At 42.2% G+C, this 24,197-nt stretch overlaps 1 protein-coding gene across 12 annotated transcripts in view; it reads left to right on the top strand.

Annotated features, from left to right (window-relative positions):
• The window catches only part of MED12L (mediator complex subunit 12L), a 150,752-nt gene that overhangs the window by 114,888 nt on the left and 11,667 nt on the right, over positions 1-24,197 (top strand). For 6 of the 12 annotated variants that reach the window (XM_040613264.1, XM_040613266.1, XM_040613262.1 and 3 more), the window contains 17 exons: positions 170-305; positions 1,019-1,120; positions 2,821-2,934; positions 6,047-6,246; positions 6,793-6,981; positions 7,940-8,014; positions 8,138-8,328; positions 8,655-8,816; positions 11,383-11,494; positions 12,675-12,764; positions 13,871-13,980; positions 14,486-14,621; positions 15,145-15,306; positions 16,768-17,130; positions 18,148-18,304; positions 19,463-19,680; positions 22,410-22,460. In XM_040613264.1, the coding sequence (XP_040469198.1) occupies positions 170-305; positions 1,019-1,120; positions 2,821-2,934; positions 6,047-6,246; positions 6,793-6,981; positions 7,940-8,014; positions 8,138-8,328; positions 8,655-8,816; positions 11,383-11,494; positions 12,675-12,764; positions 13,871-13,980; positions 14,486-14,621; positions 15,145-15,306; positions 16,768-17,130; positions 18,148-18,304; positions 19,463-19,680; positions 22,410-22,460 (2,568 nt within the window). The remainder of the gene's footprint in view (positions 1-169; positions 306-1,018; positions 1,121-2,820; positions 2,935-6,046; positions 6,247-6,792; positions 6,982-7,939; positions 8,015-8,137; positions 8,329-8,654; positions 8,817-11,382; positions 11,495-12,674; positions 12,765-13,870; positions 13,981-14,485; positions 14,622-15,144; positions 15,307-16,767; positions 17,131-18,147; positions 18,305-19,462; positions 19,681-22,409; positions 22,461-24,197) is intronic. The other 6 variants (XM_040613263.1, XM_040613257.1, XM_040613256.1 and 3 more) reach the window with 3 other exon arrangements.

Raw genomic sequence — 24,197 nt, 5'->3', positions numbered from 1 at the left:
ATAGGTATTTGTTAAAGTCAAGAACTATCAGTATTTGCCATAAAGTGTTTGGGAAATGCATTAAAACGTAGAGACAAATGCTTCTGGGTAAACGTTTAACTGTTTATTCTGATAGTTAATTCCTTTATAAACATGGCTATGGTGTGTGCAGTTATGTGAAGCCTTGCAGTGTTTTTCCTTCAAGGTGAGTGACCTGTCGTTCCATGATTCCCTGGCCACTTTCGTTGCTATACTGATCGCCCGGCAGTGCTTTTCTTTGGAAGACGTAGTTCAGCATGTTGCACTGCCTTCTCTTCTTGCAGCTGGTAAGAAAATACCAGGAGAAAAACTTAAAATGAATTAAGGCTTCTAAAGAAGTCTCCATTGATTGAATAAGTAGTGTGTTCTGAACTGCGTTCTTGTATGAAATGCCACCCATTGTGCATTGCAGCATGTGTGTCCCTGCAGTTCCCAAAAGGAGCGAAGCCAAGTTAGATGAGAGAACACACCTTGACAAGTGGAGAGCTGCTGACAGTGCACTGTCCCTTTGTATTATGCAACACACGCTTCTGCTCACAACTCTTTTCTGCTTCGTGCTATATGCTCAGATATCTGCTGGTTCTACTCAGGCTCTGCCTTTCCTTCTGGCATCAGTCTGCCTGATGATGGCATTTTCCCTCTGACATCATTGACTTTGCCTCCAGCCTTGCAGTACCGTAGCTGTGGTCTTCTTTGTTAGCCACTTCACACATTTCTTCTCACTTTCTGCTTGAATTTGTGTCTTATTTCTGCTTTGACTGTCAAAACCCATTTTAACCATGTATTCTTTTCTGCTGTTAATTAGGTCTCTTGCTTAACCAAAAATGGTATTATTCTTTCCTGGGTTTTATTGGCTCAAGGTCATAAATGCTGATTCCTGTTACGAAATTATTGTATTCACGCTTAAAATGGGGCTGTGACGTAGAGCATTTCCAGGCCTGTCACTGGGACTTGGGAGGTCCTGGGCAGATGCCTTATGTCCGTGTCCCATCTCCCGTAGCCTGTGGAGATCCAGATGCCGAGCCTGGGGCAAGGATGACCTGTCGGTTACTCCTGCACCTCTTCAGGACACCCCAGGTCTGCCTCTTTTCCCAGGGAACAGGTAAGTTGCCTGCTGTGTGGTCCTTTCACTTCAGAAAGTGAACCCAGATGTTTTTGATGGCTTTAGATTTCATGTGTGCAAGTTGAAGTGATAACCTGTTTAAAATTACACGTTTCACCAGCGGAAAGTTGATACATACTATTCTTACATGTTTCAGAAACATTTTATATGCATGTAACACTATAGAAGCTTGCTGAAACTTATTCATTCGCAACACCTGGCCACCCAGGTGTGGCATAACGTTGACATAAAACTCAGTCATACTAATATTACATCTTTAAAAAGAACATTAAATTTTAACACAGTATCTGTGTACACTTCAGCAAAGAGGAATACATTTGGAAGCACTGTTCTCTCCTGATAGTTCTCATTTATTTTGGAGCTTCATTGAAACAGTCATGTGAGCCTGGGACCTGTTAATACTGGTTTTGTGCCAGTGCTGCTGTTGGCAGTACCTATCACAGTCCCCACCTTCCTTCATACTAAGTACTGTTGGGGCAGTGACAGCTTGTGTAGTGGATCATCTCTCAGTGATACAAAAACTAATAGGGATAATACACATCACGCAGTTTAGTAGCCTTGCATGTAAATTGAAATTAAATGCAATTTTAAATAGGGTATAATAAAGCATCTGGTCCAACAGAAGAAACATGAGGAAATTAGTTCTCAGCATGTTTTAATGTAGTTCTCTTTCCTTTCAAATTTGAATATTTTGTGGTCTGACCTGTGTGTTTTTGCCACAGACCAAAAGAGGAAGGAAAAGGGCAAGGGCAAAGCACCCAACAATGAAAAGGAAACAAGCCTGGAAATAACCTGTGTTTTTTTACTTATAAGTATTTCAGCAAATTTGATGACAAGACAATTTCTATGGGAAAATGAAATTGAAAGCTAAAAAAAATAATTCAGCTCTTAAGTGTGGTGTCAGATTCTTCCATCTAGAAGTAATATTAGTTTCTTTTTTGACCAGAAATAAATAAGCTTTTATTGCAATTTAAGCAAAACAAGTAAGAGCTGTGAAGAATGCCGTCTGAGTAACGTAAGTATGTTACATGGTCCCAGGCTTCCCTAGAAATAAGAGTGGATTTGAATGGGTAAGGAAAATCATGTCTGAACTCTAGGAAGCGGTACAAGTCAAGCAAAACATGACCATGTTACTGACTTTTCTTACGTATGCCTCCATTAGGCACCTCAGAAAGGTGGTAGATTCATCCATTCTCCCTCCCTCCCTCCCTTCTCCTTCAAGTTAGAAACTAAGTACTCACTGACATCTTTTGCGGTCTGCTTGTGAGCTGCAGAATTAGGCTTAACTGTGCAACAGGCGTTTATATTAATTGATTCTGCCTCATTTGTTGCGAAGACTAGGTGAGGGAAGTAATTTCCTAAATCTGTGAAGTCCAAAACCAAAATACACTTCAGTGTCCTGTTTTGGTTTACTGTTTGCATGGACCCAGTGAAACAACAGGCTCCTTTTTATATTGAAATGATCACAGCGTATTCTGATGTTAATATAGCCTAACCGTGTATCCCAGCTGGTTTCAGTGACTCACCTGTTGGTCTGCAGTTTCAGTTTCAGAAAATTCAGTTCTTCATTCAGTTATTGTACTTCAGTAGCTATTCTAGATGAGAAGGATTTTGTAGAAAAGACATTTTAGTTGGTGAGTAACAGTAATTTTCTACAAGGTTTACTCTTCTTTCCGTAGGGAAATTATTCCCCGGAATTCGTTCTTCTTGTGATCGTCACCTCTTGGCTGCTGCTCACAACAGTATAGAAGTGGGAGCTGTGTTTGCGGTTTTAAAAGCAATTTTGATGCTTGGTAAGGTTATGCAGAGTCATGTGTAATGTTTTTGTTCTAGTGTTTGGGTAAAAAACAGATCGTGCTAGTTCACTTCCCTAGCAATGCTCCTGGGAAAGGAAAACCCTGAGGACAAGAGAAAAATGTGGATGCTCTGGGTGCTTCTGTAGCGTGTGAGTAGTGTTTCCCCCACAGGTCAAGAGACAGAATTTTTCTCTGGTGAGTCAGCCCCAGCTGACAAGGCTTTAAGCAGATGTGACTGTCACATTTTGACCCCTACCCTGCCACCAAGTCCCAGTACATTTCAAACTCAGGCAAGTCCCTCTCAAATATAGAGAGGCAATATGGTCTCGGATAATTTTTCCCACCTTTTTCTGTGTTTTACCACAAATCATGTGTCTGTCACTGTGGAAGTCATAACAGAATCACTGCTAAGCAACTCTCCATGAATGACGAGTGCATTGTTTTTTCAAATAAGTAACTGTCTCAGAGCTTTGGTTTGGCATTAAGTTCACTTAAAGCTCTTGTGACCTACAGCGCAACATCTTCCAGATGTGGACATACCCACAGAGGTATACCTCCACCTAGAGTGCCATTATTGCTGGCCGGTGTCTCAGAACTGTCTCAAAAATCCCATGATCCTTAATGATGTGACTACATTGGGAAAGATTTTAAAGGCATAGCTGTCTGGGATGGACTGATGGATTTGAGAGTGAGTTTGAGATATGTTTATGGCTATTATCTATGTTCTCCTGCTATTGAGAGTGCTGAGATTTGCTATTTTTCTTCATTAATGGTGCATAGTGTGAATAGCTGTTGTTTCACCTCTGTGCAGGGATGTGGTTTGGATAGGGTCTGGTGCAGGGTGATGGGAAGGAATATTTGGGCACACAGTTGATTTGTGCCTTTGCTGCAGCACATCTCCTCCTACACCCAGAACGTTATATTTGGAGATGTCTCTTGCCAGCACCTGACATTAGCTATTTAAAAATTCTACTTGTTTTACTGAGGAAAAGCATCAGATAAATGGTTGTTGTTCCAGTTCTGTGCTGAGGAAGCTTTGTGAGTAATAGTCTGTGTTAGAAAAAAAATAATCTCTGCACACAGTGAAAGATGGTGCTGCAGTAATCTGCTCCTGGGTGTACTAAACCTCTTCACAAGTTTTATCAAAGTGTTCTGGGATGGCTTTAGCTTCGTGCTTAGTATCAGTCTCTTCATTGTATTGTTTGCCTGCCAGGTTCTTCTCTCTTGTCCTTCACAGGTACAGATCTGGGCTTGATGTAGCTGTGCTCACAACCTCATGAGAGGCTTGAGCGTAGGGAGGGCGTGGGTGGGCTGCTCACTGCTGCCGTCTGTTCACATGTGTTGGGCACAGGCTCCCGTCAGGTTGTTTCCCGCAGTCTTTGCTTGTCCTGGGCTTTGGGACCTGCAGGGCTTGATGTGACCTCCCTGCCAGCCCTTGGGTCAGGGGTACGGGGGGGGTTGGATTTGCTTGGATTTTGGGGGAACTGAGGGATTTTAACTGCTTTCCCTTCCCAGGGTATGTTCTGTTGCTTTGCGATTGGCCTACTTAAAAATGGTTTCTGTTCAGGCTCCGGAGTGACAAGGCTGTTCGCTCAGCCTCTCCCCTCCCCGTCAGGAGTTATTCCTTGTGCTGCATCTGGCCGTGTGGAGCTCGGGGCAGGAGCGTGCCCGGTGCAGTGGAGAGCGGGGTGAGCCGGCTGGGGGGCCGGTCCCAGCCACTGCTGTCTGCTGCAAGCTGTCACTTGGTCAGTGCTCTGGCTTTGACAAGCTGTCAAATACAAGTTCGGCCTTGTGAAAAGGAGGGTTGTGTGCTGTTTATTTAGGAGTAACTCTTTAAGTGGTACAAACCAGGGTGCGGGCGCAGGTGTTGGCAGTTTTTCTTAGCAGTAACTCTACTAAATCCTCATTATTATTTTACTCTTTGTCCAGAGCAATGCAGTACCAGGGAACACAGAAACAGTGATGGGAGAACTGAGTGCATAGGAAGACCTAGTGCACCCTGGTGCTTCAGGCACTCTGTGTAAATATATAGTAGTCTGGGGATGTGGCTACAGCTGCTGAAAGGCTGTTGGTCTCCTTGGTGCAGTAGTTTGAAATATTTTGCTGGTAGTTGTAGATTTTAGCAAAAAATCCTAGCATATGTGTAACCATGTGAATGTGTGTGCTTGAGTAGCTGAAGCCAGCCATTTAGCCTTGTCACGTCGTGTTAGTTGTTGGTCTTGACAGTAAACTGAGGGGTTTTCCAAGGGATGACTATCGTGTATGGTGCATCAGTTAAGATCCTCGGGAGTTTCTGCTAACTTAAAACATTAGGCTTTGTTAGTCTGCTTCTCACACACGTTCCTGGATGGCCTTGCAGCATCTGGGGTGTTACTGTGTGCAGCATTTTGGGCTGGTTTCCCCACTGCCACATGCTGTAGTTGCATGTTCCTTGTCTGAGGTTTCAGGCCCGTAAACACGTAAAATGCAACCTGCTCCAGGTCTGATTTTTTTTGGCGTTGTTTCCAAAGCACTTTTTCATTGCTTCTCCAGTCACCCCTGTTGGTGTCAGGTAGATGGTGGTTTTAGAGTTGTGCCGGTGCCGTGCAGAGAGAAGGGGCTCACCAGTGTTTGCCAGGCTCCCACAGCGTGCTCTGCCTCTTTCCATTCCCAGGAAGATGAGTCTCTCTTGTCAAGAGGTTCATGGTAAGGTGGGCCAAGGGGCCACTGTTCGAACCATGTTGCTTGATCTGTGGACTGTTAATAAAGAGAGAAGGCTTGGAAAAGGGGCATCTGAGAAGACTGAGTAACACAACTCTTCCTTACCTGCCAAAGCAATTCCGCATGCTCAGCAGACTTTTTCCTGTTGAGCACATAGTGGCTTTATTTGTGTTTGATTTGTGTAAACCTTTTCCTACTTCTGAAACATCCATTAAAAAGATGCAAAATGAACAAGTGGACAATACTTTGAACATGGTGGCTTTCAGAGTCACTGCTGCCCTTACGAATGCGACTGCCTCTCTCCTCAGCTGGCCTGTGCCTCTGAAGATCCCCTGGGCGGGTAAGCGGTCGGGGGGTGTGGGGGCTTGGGTAGAAGTTCACCCTGTGCTTCTGTGCTTCTGCTGTGCAGGTGATGCTGAAATTGGCAGCAACAATGTCAACTCCTTGAAGAGTGAAGACTTCCATATGAGAGGCTTATTAGATGGACTCAATGAGGATGAAATCTGGGGTTCCTCTCACACTTTGAAATCATGCGGAAAAGCTGTTTCCATAGAAACTGCTAGTCTAAGCGAGTATGCTAGATATGTGCTAAGAACAATTTGCCAGCAGGTAACCTCTAAAACAACTCTTCTGTCTTAATTTGGAGAAACAATGTTTTTTTATTTGAAAAGTGTAACGTGTTTTGATGCAAAATGAACATTGAAGTATGCCAGTATTTGAGTTCTGTTTGGGTTTCCTGATTTTCACGATTCAAATGCATAGTGTGTTACTGCGGGGAGGGGGAATTGCTTTAGTTAGTTATTAGCATCTCCCTGCACTTAGTCAGAATTGAGCTGTTTTTCCTACCTGAATCTCAAGCCCTTTGAGAGGACAGTAGGATCAGTCCATCAGCAGTCTGCTCAAGGTGCTTTTGCAGTAGCATATTTTTTATTACAAAGTTGCTTTCAAAGTATAGAAGAAATTAATTTTGCAAAGCCTGTTAACAGTCTTAAACTTTCAGGTGGTACTGAATGACAGGAGACATTTCTAATCTCACATGTTGCGTGAACCATACTTAAAGTTTTGCACATGGAAAAATCAATTTTCCGTTTAGCTTACCAAAAGTCAATATTGCCTTCAAACTGTCTCATGAATCTGTTGTCTGATTACTTACAGGAATGGGTTGGAGAGCACTGTTTAAAAGAACCTGAGAGGCTGTGCACGGACAAAGATCTTATTTTGGATCCCGTTCTTTCAAACAAGCAAGCACAGAAACTCCTTCAACTTATCTGTTATCCCCATGGTATTAAAGAATGCACCGAGGGTGACAACCCTCAGAGGCAGCATATCAAACGCATACTTCAGGTAATGCTGTGGGGAAAATGTGGAAGAACTACCTGTGATGCACTGACTCTTAACCTGTCATCAGCAGCACCACCATGTGACATTGAATTGCAGTTCCTCGTGCAATCAAGCATTAGATACTTTAAAGATTGTATGTGCTCAGGATCCCCAGTGTCTGTGGTAAATGTTCTATAGTGTGACTTTGGGTGTCTCATTCCTTCTCATTCCACGGTTGTGGGAGAAACAAGCATGCAGCACGCTCATCATTGTCGGTCGTTAGAAAGCCACTGCAAAGGGAGCTGCTTTCAGGGCTGTGCAGGTGGAGATGCCTATTCTCTCAGGAGGGCTCTGTGACTGTACTGTGGGGAAACACACTCCTACTCCATGAAAAAGGCTCCAGCACCTTCATGGACAGTGGAAAACTGATCTTTTCTTCAAATTCAGCTGCATTAGGGGCACTTCATTTCTTAAACTACAAAACTTATTTTCTTTGAATAGACCTGTTAAGAATCAAGATGGCAATGTCTGGACCAGGAAAAACAGTGATCAGTGTTCTGCAAAATATCACTGCAGCTGCTGCCTTTCACTCTGCCTAGATGGCCTTGTGCTAAATACGAACAAATCCACTTGGATGGCGATGCCATGGATTGATGTAATTACTAACAAAAGAGCAAATTACTAATTCATATTTAACTAAACTCAGATTTTGCAGAGAGCAGGATTTTTATTCAGAAAAGTTGGTGTGGTTAAAAGTATTAAGTAACAATATTAGCTGCAAAAATGTGGAAGTTAACATACATCCTTCAATAGGCCTGATATTTTGGCATGTCATTAGACTGCTAAAAAGAGTAGTGATGGTGATGATCTGCTTGTAAGCTGAGGCTTTGACATGTAATGTATGCAATTATGAGATTTTTTTCTTTTTCTTCAGACATATACAGTGTTGACACTTGTATCTGTAATGTTAATTCTTACCTAGAACTTAGATCAGTGGACTCTCCGGCAGTCTTGGTTGGAGCTGCAACTAATGATCAAACAGTGCATGAAGGAGCCTGTGAGTATTTGTTTTCAAACTTTCTTATCTAAATATTTAATGCAAAAAAAGTATGTTAAATTTTAACGTAGTCCATGAACAAACATACCATGAATGTGCTAGTTTACTTATGTTTTACTGTAGGGTTCTGGGTCTGTGGCTGAAATGAACAGCTTGTTGGATAATATTGCAAAGGCGACAATAGAGGTGTTTCAGCAATCCGCTGATCTAAACAATAACTCTTCTAACTCTGGTATAGGCCTCTTCAATCCAAACTCTGTTGGAAATGCTGACACAAGTAATACAAGACAGAATGGTAAAAAGACATTCCTAAGGTATTTTTTGTAGCACCTTTTTAATTATTTTAGCCAACATGATGCTTAATTTTGTGTCAATTGCCTAGACGTTTTTTGCATTTGAAACAGGAATGTACAGAAATGAGTTACCTTCAGGTTACTTCTGTTTATTTTGTTTAACAGTAAATGTAGTTGCTATTCTTGAATTTTCTGGAAACCAGAAATTGTGACTGCTCAGTCCACACTAGTTACTCCAGATGCATTGTGTTAACTGCTTTATTAAAGCAGTTTAGTCTTGTAACAGCTAATACTGGTTACAAAACTGCGTGGATATTTTGGCTGAAATAAGTTTGTTCTAATTCTAGTTCCTCTGAGCGGCGAGGAGTGTGGCTGGTGGCTCCCTTGATAGCAAAACTGCCTACCTCGGTTCAAGGTAGGGTCTTGAAAGCTGCAGGAGAGGAGCTGGAGAAAGGTCAGCATTTGGGGTCATCTTCTAAGAAGGAAAGAGATAGACAGAAACAAAAAAGGTACGACCTTGGGAAATCCCTGTGCGCAGAGCTGAAAGGTGTTTTTGAAGGAGGAGTTTACTGAGGACTGGATTTTGGGTTCACAAAACTTCATTGGTTCACTTTTGTGGAGCAAAAAAGTTATCAACCCCAAACAGGGTTCAGGTTTCATTAAATTTGAAGAAATATCATTAGTTTCAGAGGAGGAAGTGCGAAAGCTTTGTAAGACATCTTCTAGTGGTGATTCTGCAGCTTGGTGATGGGAATTATTGGAGATTTCAAAGAACAGTTAGAGCACTTGCTGTCTCTTCTGTTAGGCTGCTTTTCTTGCCATTAAGGTCCCGTAATTGTCATGTCATTTAATTCCTGTTGGGAATTAAGCTTAAGCTCATCTCTAACTTCCCAAGCACGCGAGGATTTTAGTGACTTAATGGTTATTTAGTAAAATATTCTTCCATAGTGCCTGTAATTTTTTTTGTACTTTCTTAGAGCTATGATAGAAGTAACATTGAATACTATACACAAAAAGGTCTCTTAGCTTCCAATACTGTCTGTCTTTTTCCAAAGTACAGTTGTTCAAGAAAGCAAATCACTTCTCAAGAGCTTGTGGTGTTTAATGGTTGTATATGGTCCCACCATAAGTTTCTTGTTTTTACATGTTACTAGCATGTGCTGTCTTTTTTTATCACCTTCAGTGTCGTTCATGCAGTATCCTTTCCCCAAGCGTGGAACCAGTAATTGGGCTTTGTGTGCTGCATGTATTGATTTCTGACTTGTCGTTGTCATTAAATTCTGTGGAGCTTTTTAAATCTATTGCTATTTTCCAGCCTCTTCCACCTAGCTTATATTCTGTTTAAGGTTAGAAGATTTATATTTTTTTTTTCTTTCCATTGTAACTGCAGTATGCCCATAACGCTGTGTTATGCTGGACTCTCCTAGTTCATCTGGACTGTTTCTTTGATAAGCTTCTTATGTGATATATAAACCTATAGAACTACTGTTCACCATGTTCAGTTTTTGAGTTAGGTATGCTTTGTATTAACTTTATGAAGCCGTCTCTTCCTTGTCCTAATTCATCTGCAATACCTGCCTGATCTGTTGTTAGACAGAAGAAGACATCTTGCTTTCTGGATCCCTTTATTAGGTGTGCCTGAGCATTTCAGCACTTTTCTGTTATTCACTGGCTCTCTTGCTACTTGCATCAGTAGAAGGGAACATGGAACCTCTCTCTGTCTTATGTTTCTTTTCCTACGGGAGAGCTCTAATGTAGGAAATCTAACCCAAGCCTCTTTCAAAGCTGAAATAAAATGCCTATAGAAACTGTCAAGCCCTTCCTCCACAGTTATTCCTGTGTGCAGAAGTAAAAGCATTTACGAAGTTGTTCTAGTTGTAACAATAAATTACTTCCTTGTGTGCTTTTCGAAGCTTTTCAATCTCTTCTTGATCAAAACCAAACTTTACTACTCTGTGAGTCACAAACCCAGTGAAACTATGGGAAAGTATGAAATTTTGTGCAACTTACATAAGATCTGTCTTTCTTTTTTCAGACTCAGCTTTGTGTAGCAGGGCTAGTGATTGCAGTAACTGTCGCAAATTGTAAACTTTTCCTCGCAAAATTAATGAGAAAATGAACAGCTGTTCCTACCATGATGTTCAGTTTAACATGACTTTTGAAAATGCAGGCTTTCCATTTTCCTCCTTTTATGGGACCTTGAGATTTTGCCATTCCTTTATACTAATTGTCAAGTTAAATGCCTAATGAAAATAACAGTTGAAATGAATACTTGTAATGCATAGACACATGTATGTGTGGATTTGTATTTATATTGTGCTTATGGACGCATTAAATTGTCAAGGAGCTTGTATATCTAAAACTGCAAAAATCATTGCATGAGCTGTTACTCAAGTCCCTTTGCTGACATTTTTAACTTCCTTCTACTTCCACATGTTGTACTTTCAAATTCTTGTTCCTGTATTTCTTCCAGTTTGTCTTAATTTTATGTTTATAGTGGAGACACATTAATTTAAATAAAGACTTTGAAAGCCCTCGCATTGGTATGGCATGTCTCCTGCAGCCAGCTAAAGCTGCACCTCAGTTTACTTACTAAGCCTGTGTTAGAATTCTAGTGCAGTTTAGGCAGCTGTCATTCTAATCAGCGCTTGTAGGGGAAGCTTACTTGGGATTCACTTCAGACTACTAACATGGATTAGAAACTTCAGCTGCCTAATCTCCACTAAAATTATATCCCTGGGTTATCAAAGTAGTCTTAAAATGACATGTTCTGTTTCTGAGTCAGGCCTTCAAGTGTCCATGCAATTACTGGTCATTCTCAGTGCCCTGAGCTAGGTGGGTTCTCATTAGTGACATGCATACTATGTGCATTTATGCTGGCTGGTGCGCTGTCTTCTTATGTGCATGTTTTTTTAGTTCGTCTGGCAAGGCTTTAATTTACTAAAGCAGAAACAGACATAAATACAGGCAATGCCATTTCCAGGGGAAAAAAGTAGACAAAACAAGGAAGGGAGTGAGGATGGGAAGTATCAAAATCACTTTACTAATTGACTTCTGTATTTGTGTCTGTTAAAGCATGTCTCTTTTGAGTCAGCAACCCTTCCTTTCATTGGTACTTACTTGCCTTAAGGGACAGGATGAGCAACGAGAAGGGCTTCTAACATCGCTGCAGAATCAAGTTAATCAGGTAAAACAAGCGCATAACCATGAGCACCCTTTCTTAGATGTTTTATGTGTCATCAGTTTTCTGTGTATGAGATGGCATAAAACCAGGATAATTGCAGTGCAATGGTGTGCCAAAAGGAACAGTCCAAGGAAGGAAGAATGGGGAGGTCTTTCTTCCTTTTTGAGAGTGAATATATCTTTTTTTTCTAAAATTGTTACAGAGAAATATAATGAACTTGAGTCTGACTCCAGTTCTTTCCAGGAAAAACAATAAAAGATGTTTGTCCTGAGAGGAACAGTGTTCTCAGTCTCTAGCTTGATCATAAAATGTTTTTATAAGTTTGAAACTTTCCTTCTTTAGGAACACCCTTAATCTTCTCCAGCTGGCACAGATTAAGGATTTTTCATATTTTAAAAAACAATATTGCTAGTCTCAAACTGGCCCCTTGCCCGCAGCTCTCTCCTTGTATCACTTGTGCTTACTCACAGCCTCTGCTGATTCTGCTCAAGGCTTCCTGCTCCCATCTGATTCATGCTCTAGCCTACAATAGCTCCTTAGGACTGTCTTTAAAAGAATATATACGATGCCCAGTGTAGTGTGTCCATGCTTCCTTTTTTCTGTCTTTAGTTTCTGAGTTACTGTGACAGTGAAAGTTGATACCTGTAGGGCCATTATTTTCTCATATTGCCTCCCTGCTCCGGTCCAGGCTATGGCATATGTCAACATCCTAGTTAAATTAATTCCTTTGATGGTGTGTCCCCCCTCCCCACTCCCGCCCTGGTGTTACTGCTGCCTGGGTTTTCCTTTTGCTGTATGGTCTCTCCCCTGAAATGCAGCTGGTCCAGGTTCCCTAAGGTTCTGGTCATTTCACACCCAGAGATCCCCCAGATCCTGTTGGGAAGCTGCATCCAGTGCAAGAGGTCTGTTTACTTTCCTGTGGTGAACAGTTAAGTAGGGTGTTTGAAACAATATTTTTAATAAATGTGTAACAAAGCTGCTTATTTTCTTTTTTGCTACAATGGGAAGATCTAGTCACACAATTGATAGCAGATTATCAGGTTTTTACACATTAATTTTTGCCCCTCTGCTAGTTTGCTTATTCTGCTCTAAACCTTAAGCAGGCACGAGGATAAAAAAGTTAATAATCTTTTATGATTCCTTATAGATAATGGTCACAAATACTTCAATTGCTTTTTCTTAGATCCTTAGTAACTGGAGGGAAGAACGGTACCAGGACGATGTTAAAGCTCGGCAAATGATGCATGAAGCTCTGCAACTTCGTCTTAACTTGGTAAGAAAACCTTCTGTGGTTTTCCTGATGTTATAAAAAGGTGTAGCAGCTACTCTGGAGTAGGTGGTAAGGAGGAAGCAGCACTGTGTCAGGGCACTGCTGGGGCCGGGGCATAATGAAAGCTGGCAGCTGAGGGGGTCCCTCAGCCCCCTCCAGGCATCAGGCTCCTCTGTCGGGATGGGGACAGGCTGAGTCCATGGAAGGACATCAGCCCACGGCAGGGGCTCAGGATCAGGCCCAGCAAGGGGAGCTGGGGTCAGACAAACCCTGGTGTGGGCGGGCAGGGCCATGGGGACAGGCTGAGGCTCCTGACCTGGGGCCCCAGAGCTGGGACCAGGGGGAGCCCCAGTGGGGTTGGCCAGGGACAGCAAGGGCTGTTAGTGCCCCCTCGGCCCTGACGCAGGGGTCTCTGCTCCGTTGGCGTTCGTCTCTGCTCTGCCCGGCCCTCTTGTTTCAGCTGATGGCTCTTGGCCATAATGTTTGGACATTGTTCATATAAAATGAATGGGAAGGACAAGCCTATACCTTATTCATGCCTTATTTTTGTGCTGCTTTCTTCCTTTCGGTGTCCCTGGAACCTCAGAAATGCATCATCTTTTTGTGGACATTCCAGACCATTGTCCACTGACGGGTTTATCCCCATGTAACAAGCAAGGATTTTACAGAATTAGGCAGTCAATATCGTTAGACAACTACATTATATTATTAGTTGTATAACTATATTATTATTTTTATTATTACAACCATATTATTATATCTGCGTTTTGGGTGTGGGAGCAAAGTGCTAACTATAAAGTTCTAATTCAACACCTTTTCAGTTCTGATAATTTTTTCACCAACTTCAATTCGTTGCATCAAACATGAAAGTGAGGATGGGGAACTGAAGGCGCAGTGTAATAATATTTTGCTTTTCTGTAGTTCCTTTTTGCTGGGAATATGGGGTGGGGAAGAAAAATTATTTAAAGTCAGCCTTTCAAGATAGCATTCAGCACAAAGAATTTGTGGGACTGGAGAGCAGTTTTATTCATAAGTAATCCGTATGATAAAGGAAGCATGCCTATATGAGATACATGCAGAGCCTTGCTATCTGCTGTATTATTTTGCAGGTAGGTGGCATGTTTGATACTGTGCAGAGGAGCACCCAGTGGACCACTGACTGGGCACTTCTGCTCCTGCAGATAATCACTTCAGGAACTGTGGATATGCAAACCAACAAGTATGTCTGCGCTACATAAACAAGCTAATTCATGTCCCTAGTGCTTATACGTTTAGATTGCATGTATATTATTGTTACATTTTCCTTACCCTTATCCTATTACTACTTGAGTGCAATTTATGTGCTCGGTGCTGATCTTGGTTAGGGAGCACCTCTGCCTTGGAAAGCACTGGAGCCACTACTGATGCTCTTCTTTAACAAGCACATACCTGAGCACATTCTGAAGTCTGGGAGCCTGTAATTCCCAGTGACTGTTTGTTAGTTCATGCTGTTTGTAGCTCTGAGCTGAGGTTTATAAGTAAGATTTGTGTGTATGTCTTGACAGTCCACCTGCATGCACAGACTGGGGCTGACGCATGCAGGCTGAGGTATGTGTGTATGCAGAACGCCCTGAAAAACTCGGCTTGTTTGAAGAGCTGCGTTTGTGGCCTTTGCCCTGAGTAGCTGTCCCTGGATCTCTTGGCAATCGGTAGTTCCTCAGGGTAATGCTTGTCTTTACTCTCAGCGAATTGTTCACAACCGTGCTGGATATGCTGGGTGTCCTCATCAATGGGACACTTGCCTCGGACTTGTCAAACGCTTCCCAAGGAGGGCCTGAGGAGAACAAAAGGGCTTACATGAATTTAGTGAAAAAACTAAAAGTAAGTGTTATGTCTTGCCATTTTCAGCATTTCCTTTAAATTGCTTTCTGTGATCATCCTTTAATCCTGTAATTTCTAGTGTCTGGGAAGGCCTCTTGGAAAACGAAGCAAGACTGAAACAGCACTAGGATAACAAGGAGTAGAAGGAGAAAATAAAATTTTGGTGTGGGGGTGGGAAGACAGACTTCTAGTATTTTCTTGGTAATAAATTAAAATTAGGGATCCTGCAAGACAGTTACTTTTAATCATGATTGAGACACTAAATTTATATTACATGGTTTTTACATTCTGTTTAAACAAGAGATTACAAGATAACTTACATTCTTTAAAAAAAGAAAACAAACAACCCACGCAAAAAGCCCCAAAAACCCCTTGCAAAGCCACTTGTTTAAATTTAGTAAAAGTACAAGGAAATGATTCATCCAGAAACAGGACATTTTCTAATACTGAAAGCAGTGAAATGTTTCTCTTCTCCCCACCCCCTTCCCTTTCTGTTTGATTGATTGATGTATTTATTCTCTAGAAGGAGCTGGGAGACAAGCGGTCGGAAAGCATTGACAAGGTTCGCCAGCTGCTCCCTTTGCCAAAGCAGACATGTGATATTATTACTTGTGAGCCAATGGGATCCTTGATTGACACCAAGGGGAACAAAATTGCGGGATTTGACTCCATTGATAAGAAACAGGCAAGAGTAAATGTTTTTTTTCACCTCAGTTTTTCCGTGATTTTTGAAGCTTAGGAATTCAAGCAAACAGGTACAGCTTGTACAATACATGCCTTTATATGCAGTATCATAAAAGCAGCGTACGTCTGCTGTAATACAGCTTTCTGGTGTACGTCTCCTGTAATACAGCTTTCTGGTGCACCCCCAGTCCTTACAAAAGCTTCAGCCACGGCACTGCGTCTCTTTTGAACAGGTAGGCTTTCTATGAGCAGTGATGCCAAAAGTGAGGATTGCTGGCTTGTCAAATAAGACCTTTAAAAATAGTTGCAAATGACAGACTGTTTTTTGGTATCAAATGTGTTTCTGTTCCAGATATTCTTGCACAGTTTTTGATTGCGTGATCCATATGAAAATTCTCAGGCAGAGGGTGAAACCGGGAGTGGGGTTAGAGAGAGGCACGCAGGGAGCTGTTAAACCCCAGCCAAATGGGTTCAGGCAGCCTAGCATGGCTTGGACCTTGCACCAGCACTGGCAGTGATTCCATCCTCCTCTCCCGGATGAGTTGCTGATCCTTGCAGGTAGTCTCAGAGCTTTAGGTATATATGCATCTTAAATGGAAACAGTTTTATGCCACTCGTGCAAATTCAAGAGTTTGGGTAACCTTTCACTTTCTGATTTATTTAAAAATCAGTGATGTTTGCTGCATGCCCTTCCTTATTGAATCTGCAGAGCACGTGGGCAGTATGTAACTGCTAATGTGATGAGTGTTGACATAAGCTTGCACTATAGGGTCTTGACTGGTATTGTCCAACTCCACAGAAGTTGCCAAAAAGGAAATGACATTTGACTTAGGAGTTGAACAGCAAAAGCTCTTACAAAGTATTTGCTTTTCAAGCAGAATCCTACATGCGAGAGCACATTTGACCTGGGAACTTTTTGACCTGTTACCTGCTGGGAGGAGGCTGGAGGGTGATCCTACTTAGAAGAGACAGAGAAAAAAAGGCAGGGTGGGGCTGGGGTATATTTGGATTTTTGGGGAATTTGAAGGGATGCATAATTGTAAGTGAATTTATTTAGAAGAGAAGGACAGAGCTTTTTATTCTGCAGACTGGGTAGGCATTTTTTTGTGATTTAGTGCTTAGGCTTTCTCCCCTTATTTGAATATGTAAACTTTTAGGAATGGTATCCTCTGATCAGAAATTTTTGATAGATACTTGATTTTTCCTTCAAAATGTGAGAGATGGAACTTGAGAAGTTTAGCATAGCTACAAGAAAATGGTACTATAAAAATATAATTGCTCTTATGTAGTGGCAGCCTCAGATAGAGGTTAAAATTCCACCGGTATGCATTCGGTACATTTTGTGGAGGGGAAATATCCTTACTGGATTTTCCTGACTCAACTAATGATGTACGAAAGCAAGTTGTCTGCTGTAGCATTCCAACTTTCTTAAAATGCTAACTTCACTTTTATTCTGAAACAGGGCCTTCAGGTTTCAACAAAACAAAAGGTGTCCCCTTGGGATTTATTTGAAGGCCACAAAAATCCTGCTCCTCTCTCTTGGGCATGGTTTGGTACGGTTCGCGTTGACAGGAAAGTAATAAAATATGAGGAGCAGCAGCATCTCCTCCTGTACCACATGCACACCAAACCCAAGCCACGGAGTTACTACCTCGAGCCCTTGCCCCTTCCTCCAGAAGAGGAGGAGGAAGAGCCCACCACACCTGTGTCTCAGGAACCAGAAAGAAAGTCAGGAGAGCTCTCAGATCAGGGCAAACACGCCACAGACGATGAGAAGAAGACAAAGAGTCGGAAGCGAAAGTCAAAGTCAAGCTCAAGAGCTGATGTAAGTAGTTGGTGCCCCATACAAAACCTGACCTCTCTTGCTGAAGCATCTGATGTTGCATGGTGCTGTCTTAGCTGCTTTCAGAAATTGTTATGCACCTGGAGGAGGGGGTCCTAATAAATGGAATGAGAGGAGGTGGTTGGAAGGAGGGTGGTTTTGTATCAAGTGGAGCTCAGTGTAGAGGAATGTACAGTGCTCAGGACCTTACGTGCTATGTAAAATATAGTAGACTAGATCTTACTAAATATTATTCAGGTTCCGTATATGCTTTCTCTTGTTCGGTGTAAAGTACAGCTGTTTGTATCAATTTCTAAAATTCCTCCAGTTCAAATTATGTTGAGATCAAACACAGTTTAAACCCAGGTCCCATTCAAATGGAAACCAATTTGAAAGAGGTTCTTCTACAGATATAAACTGTTTTACTGTGAAATTTGTTCTGGCTTCTGAGATACTTACCTTTTTGGTTTTTATTGGATTTTGAGGTGTGGGTTCCTAAGCTGAAGAATCACCTAGAGCAAGGGTTTGAGAAACATGCTGGGCATCACCCAAATAACAATGTACGTTTCCCGTAGCAGCATTCTGTGCAATTGTCCTCTTCACTCTGCTGCCAGCCTGGTCGTACATGCTGTAGAAGTGGCAGTATTCTGTCAGTACCCAGCTAGTTTGTCAACGTGTTGCGTTTTAAGTAGCTGTAATTTTAAGATAATTTTCTGGGTTATTTGATGTTTCAGTTAAGTTCTTCCTGTTATTTATATACTGATACTGTAACTGTCCTTGTGCTATATACCTTACCATAGCCTGCAGAAAATACTTACCAATAAGGTAGAAATGGATGGAGTGTGTATGAAGTTGTTAATTACCTGTGGGCAGCCTGAGACTTAATCTGTGTTTTACATCATTGCAGACGACAATGGGAACTGTCTCTGGCCTTTAATGATTTAGTAGGAAAATTGGCATTATTTATGAGTTAGTAAGGTATGAATGTCAGTAACATTCACTTTTACTGTATATTTCAAGGAATATCCGCAGAACAACTTGTATAGAGTGCCTCCTACTTACTCGCCAATTTCCTCTCAAATGATGCACCATCCGCCGTCTGCCTTGTGGGGTTACAACGTGGTGGGGCAGCCGCAGCAGGCCGGCTTCTTGGTGCAGGGCCAGCCCCTCCCACCAGGTATGTGTGCGCTTGGCAGGCAGAGGCACAGCACCGTGGCGTTATTTGATGTGTGGCAAAAGCTGACTTCTCACAGCCATGTTTTGTTTCTCCAAAGCAGGCTGTGCCTGCTGATGGCATTTATTTTATTCCTTAGTTAGCCATAGGTCTCTGGGGCTGTTTTTTGAAAAACTTTCTGTCTCTGTCAAGCTATTAAACTTTTTTGGTAGGTAAGCAAGAATGACTTACTTGTGGTGAATAGTACAAGAAAGCTAGTAGAAATTCAATGAGGAGTGAAAGAAGAGAAGGGATGATTAAAAGGAACAAATGCCTTATGTTTGGCTTATTTCTTCTTTGATTCATACCAAGGAACATGGTGGCTAATTTAACATCTGCTAGATGGAATAAATCAATCCACGGGCTTGCATTTTTTCAGCTTTGTGGTATTTTCAGCTTCATTTTTTGTAGGATTGTTTTGTTCTTTCCAGTTAATGTGTACCCAGTTTAACAGGTATTGTACCTGCTCTAGGGGGCAGCAGTTTATGTTTTTTTGAGAAATACTGTTGTGTCCTCGGGTATTACGCAGAAGTTTAGAATGGTTCCAGTTATAAATGTTAAATATTTTTTCTGAAGCTCCAAATACAACTAGATCTGTGTTCTAAGTGTATAAAAGTCTTCAGAATATACCAGACAGTGGCTAAAACGTTTAAGGAAATGCAGCTTTTAAAAACAAATGTGTAAGATTAACTTTGTAAGTCTGACATATAGATACATGATTTTTATCAAGTAGCATAGAGTGCATAAATTACTGCCATCCCATTATGAAATTGGCTTGACATAGTAAGCTGTTCATACCACCCTTTTAATCTGACATGCAACTTTGTTTTTCATCAGTAGTAGTCAAATGTTTTATGTGACATAGAACGTGCAACAGCCCATAGCCTTTCTGCTTTTCTTTCTCATTTACAAGTGGTAGTCCTCAAAGTTATTTTGCCTGTTCAATTTTTCAGGTCAGTAATACGGTTTAATCCAGTTCACTAGTGGTCTGCCTTTGCAGAGATAAATTTATCACCATTACTGTAGAGCTAACCAAATAGGAGCTGATGAATGAGCAGTGATCTGTACCAACAATGCTCTTACGAAGGCAGAGAACACATTTGTGTTTTGGGTGGGTTTTAGGTGGTTCCAGACTGGATCCGACAGGCTCCTTCGTTCCAACAAACACGAAGCAAGCCCTGTCGAACATGCTGCAGCGGCGCTCCGGCACCATGATGCAGCCCCCCTCTATCCATGCAATCACACCTCAGCAGCAGTTGCTCCAGATGAAACTCCTGCAGCAAGAGCAGCAGCAGCAGCGGCTCCTCAGGCAGCAAGCACAGTCACGGTCTCTCCAACAGGTTTGTTCAAACCTCTGTCTGAAGAGCAGCACAGTGGGTTTTGCCTTCCCTGGGGGCTGCTTGTCCTGCACAGGTTTATGGAGTGGAGAGCCAGCTGATATTTAGCCACTGCAGTAATTCCCCAAATACTGCTTAACCAGGACCATCTGCATTTAAACTTCATTTGCCCTTTTGTCCCTTAGTCCCTTCTATTTTTGCTGTGTCTCATAGAATCAGGTTTTCCTTCTGCTACTTGATGGTGTTCCCTGTTGTGTCACAGAGGCTTTCATAGTGGAATTGCATGGTGCTATGTACCACTGAATGACAAGTAAGCAGCAGAGGCACAGCAATGCTCTTCACAATGAAAAATCCAAGACGTCTGGCAAGAGCCTTTTCCATACAAGTGTGCAGACAGATGCCCATGTTCTCTAGAAGTAGCTGCTACTTCTCCTAACACTTCGGCAGAGTGCAGCTGCTGTACGCCAGACCGCACATGGCTGTTGCACAACACCCTTTGGCATCTGAGCTAGTTTTCAGAGTATGGCTACAGACAGGCTGCTTTTGAATCGATGGTGCAAGAGCAACAAATTGGGTTTTGGATCCCAGATAATCAGCAATATGTGTACAGTAGTTGGTGGTAAACCCAGTAACTTTTCACCTGTTTGTCCTTCCGTACCCATTCTTACCCTCACTGCAGTATATATTACATTGCCTTTATGCTACCTTGCCTTCAAACTCGATGATGTGTCCTCTTTGCTGAAAATAGGTTAATTTTTCAGCAAGTATCCTCGTAATTTCTGGTATGCTGTCTCTATTTTGTTACAGCTCCCTCCCTCATTATCCTTCTCATCCCTCTTTCAATGTCTGCTACAATGCATGCAAAGCCCTCTGTAGTGCTTAAATTGCTGATGGGCTACAGTAGTTTTATATGGGGCTGTTCATAATTGTGAAACCAGGGTTTCCCTATACGTGTGCTGTCTTCTACCTTACCAAAAAAACCCACCAAAAAACCCCAAGGCCCCAAAGACTCTAGGTGTGTTTTACCATGTCAGTGGTACAGTGGATATTAGATCCTCGCTGCTGTCCTGTGGGCATTATGAGGTGCTGAGGATTAGGTAACCTACATGTTAGGATACTGTGCTCTACAGTGAGCTCTTGCCCCTTATTTAATAGAAACCCTGTAATATTTCTTACATTAGGCAGTATCTCACTATTTTAGTGTTAGGTTCAACTGGCTTTCAATTACTGTGATAGAATACAAGCTTAAATAAGAGCCTTGAGTAAACAAATAATGATCTGTACTTATGGCTAGATGGATCAAAAAGCAGTAAATGAAGATGTAAAATAACACATTTTCACATTTAAGGAATGCTGCTGTTTAACATTGTCACATTTGGAGGACAAAAAATGCTGTGTTTCCCTTTTGGTTTCAAACAGAGGCAGTAGCTGATGTGTAAAGAACAATGGTTAACTTCTCCAAAGTGCTACATAAACAGGTTATCAGTAAGGAAAATAAACTATCATGAAGGCATGAATCCATGACTAAATAAGATGATAAGGTGTCTGCAGTGAACTTTTTTCATAAGATTTGGAATGAACTTTTACAGTGTAAAAGCTGCAGTACAATTTGACAGAGTAGGTTCAGGTGCCTATTTCAGATAACGTATAACACGTGCTGCATGTTCATCAGTCAGCAGTTCCGTATCAGCCATGTTTTTATTTCAGCAATAAGTCATAAGTTAAACTGATGTAAACTAAGTCAAACCAGAGCCATCCAAACCCAGCTGTCGTTTCCCATTGCTTGCACAGCCAGGTCCTTCACGGCGTGCTGGGGAGTACCACAGATGGACACGTTGTTTTCCATCTGCTTCTAACATTCTGCTTTTCTGGATGTTTGGGGAGATTAGTTCATCCTGATATGTGAAAACTTTCACTGTAATGAAAGGAATGCACAATTCAACAGGCCATGCTTTTTGCTTTCCTTGTTGTCTACGTGTGAGCTGGCAATGCTGCCATCAGAGAAGCCCCTCCGAGGTCCCAGTGGCACTGGGACTTTGTGTGCTGCCTGGCACTATGACTGCCCCAGTGGGATGCCTGCCTGCACGCGTGCACGGTGTGCTCCTTCGGGAACACATCCCTGGGGAGCTTGTAGTTCTGCATGCAGTCCTGGATTTAGAGTAGAAAATGCTATCACAGTGTAGAAGCCTGAAGGTAGTATTTGAAAACTTGGGAACAAGATGATTTGTAAGCATTGCTACTGTGTGGTGTATGTTGTTGGGTAGAGCTTAAATAAGGAAGTTTCTGCAGCTGCTGAGTGGAATTACCCACCCAGCTTGAAGTCACTGGCAGTGGTCTGGGCAGTTTTGTAAAGTCAGTCCAGGACTCTGCTCCTTAGCGCTGTGCCATACATGCTGTGCTCCTGGAAATGAATAGCTATGGTGCAAGGTCTTTAAGAGCAGGACTTGTTAAAAATTGTTTGAGTATTATGTATGGAATTGATAGGCTCCTGTGCATGGTAAGGAGTCCTTTCCACATTTAGTTTCTGTTCATAAATTTCATAAAAGTATTGAGGTTCATAAGCATAAAAAACATCTAAAAGGATCTTGTTAGCATTCCTAAACACTGTCATTCTTTGAGTTACATACAGGTGAGCTCTATAAAGGTGCTGTACTGCTCCACTAACAATCCAAGCCTAATCGTGTATATTCTTTGTATTGTTTGCTATTTTCTCGCCTGTCCTTTTCCTTTAGGATGTCTGTAGCACTGCTGTATCCCTTCAGGATGGCTTTGACAACATAATGGTAACCACTCTGAGACCATGAACTTTTTATTTTTTCTTTTCTGGGTTTCTTTGAACACACAGGCTGCACACTTTGCTTTTGATGAGAATGATATGCTTTGGCACTCCTCTCACCTAGGTAGCACAGTGGCTGCATGTGGGAAGGCTGTGAATATACTTGCTCACATAGAATATTTATTTTCTTACAAAAATTTACAATAACTATATTGTTGATCAATTTTTTTTCCCTCTTCTGTTGTGCTTCTTGCTGTGAAAGATCAGGCTGGCTGCAAGATATGTCTGATGCCGTGTCCCTCTAAGCATGGTTTGTTTGTTCCCATTCTGCTGCCTTCTTACCACTGCGGGTGGGGTCTGCTCCTCTCCGCTGCCGCCCGCTGTAGCAGAACCAGCCTGTCCCATGAGCAGTAGGGATGGAGCACGCGCCCTTTTTGGCCAGCAAATGCCACGAGCGCTTGAAGCGTCCATGGCATGGGCCCGTTCCCGCTGCAGTGGGACGCAGTTGTGCGGCTCAGTTCAGGCAGCGAGGGTCAGCTCCCCTGGCCCCGTGTGGGCTGCAGCTTCCAAAATACTTCTTGTCCCACCTGAGCACGACAGTGTACTGCCTGGTGGTCTGTTTCTGAGCTGTGGCAGGATGTGCAGTTATTAGAATAACTAATAGAATAATATTTTGTTACTTCCAAAGCAAGTAACAGGTAACACTTACCTGTTAAATTATTGTTTCATAGAATTCAGTTGTTTCTGGGGAAAACCAATAATGGCATGAACTTTCATCCCTAATATCTGTGTTGGAAAGCTTTCCAGGTATTAATTAGAAAAGCAGGTTTAGAGATAGTTTGCAGGACTTTTGCCCTGTCTTAAGGAAACTGCAATGTTGTTAAAAGCACTAATTGGAAAGACAATGCAAAATGTGTTTTTATAAAAGCTTTGCTGCTTACCCTGTTGTCCATATTTTACACGTGTGCAATCGTTCCTGTTATTGCTGATAGCATATCAGAATAGGGTACAGATCACCATGTTTGCAATTAATTGGGCACATCTAGATATGCAGCAAGTATACCATGAGGTCTCTCAAATCTGTCATCCTCATCATCTTATTTAAATAAGTGCTAGTGTTTTACTACCTACTTTCAAAGTCAGATTTGGTCAGATTTTGGTCAAGTCAGCCTACTGTGCCATGGCTGCTACAATCACTTGCCAGCCCCAGCACCACCTAGAAGAAAATTCCCTGCAAATACACAATGGACCCATATCTTAGCAGGAAAAAGCAGTACGTTTTGCTTCAGTTTAGGGTGCATGTAGAACAAAGAGCACAGTGGTTATTACTGTAACATTGCATTAGCATTGAGTAAAAAGGTTTGGGTTTCTTCTTTTTTTGTTGTTGTTTTGGTTTGACATGCATGCACAGTTCTGGCTTGCAGCAATTGGCTCGCATGTTTGGTTAACTCTTTACTGAATTATGCCTGGAGGGAGAAGTACCCCTTTGAATTTAGCAACATCTGCTGTTGCTGCTCAGGAATGCAGTGCTCTCTCACAATGCAGGAGATTGCTTGGTGGCCATGTGCTGCCATGGAATAAACTGGTCTGTTCCCTACCTAACGAACAGCTTTTTGCTTACCTTTCACACGTGGGTTTGCGTGTGGTGCTTGCCTGGCCTGGGCAGTGAAGCCTGCAGTACGGGCATGCTGCTCTCGAGTCACACGCCCTGCCGGCCCCGCTGCTTGCTGTGCACTTCAGGCGG

The sequence above is a fragment of the Falco naumanni genome, chromosome 13 (genome assembly GCF_017639655.2).
Source record: "Falco naumanni isolate bFalNau1 chromosome 13, bFalNau1.pat, whole genome shotgun sequence".
NCBI classification, from domain to species: Eukaryota; Metazoa; Chordata; class Aves; order Falconiformes; family Falconidae; genus Falco; species Falco naumanni.
The sequence above is the reverse complement of the archived record's forward strand: the minus strand, read 5'-3'. Positions and strand labels throughout refer to the sequence as shown.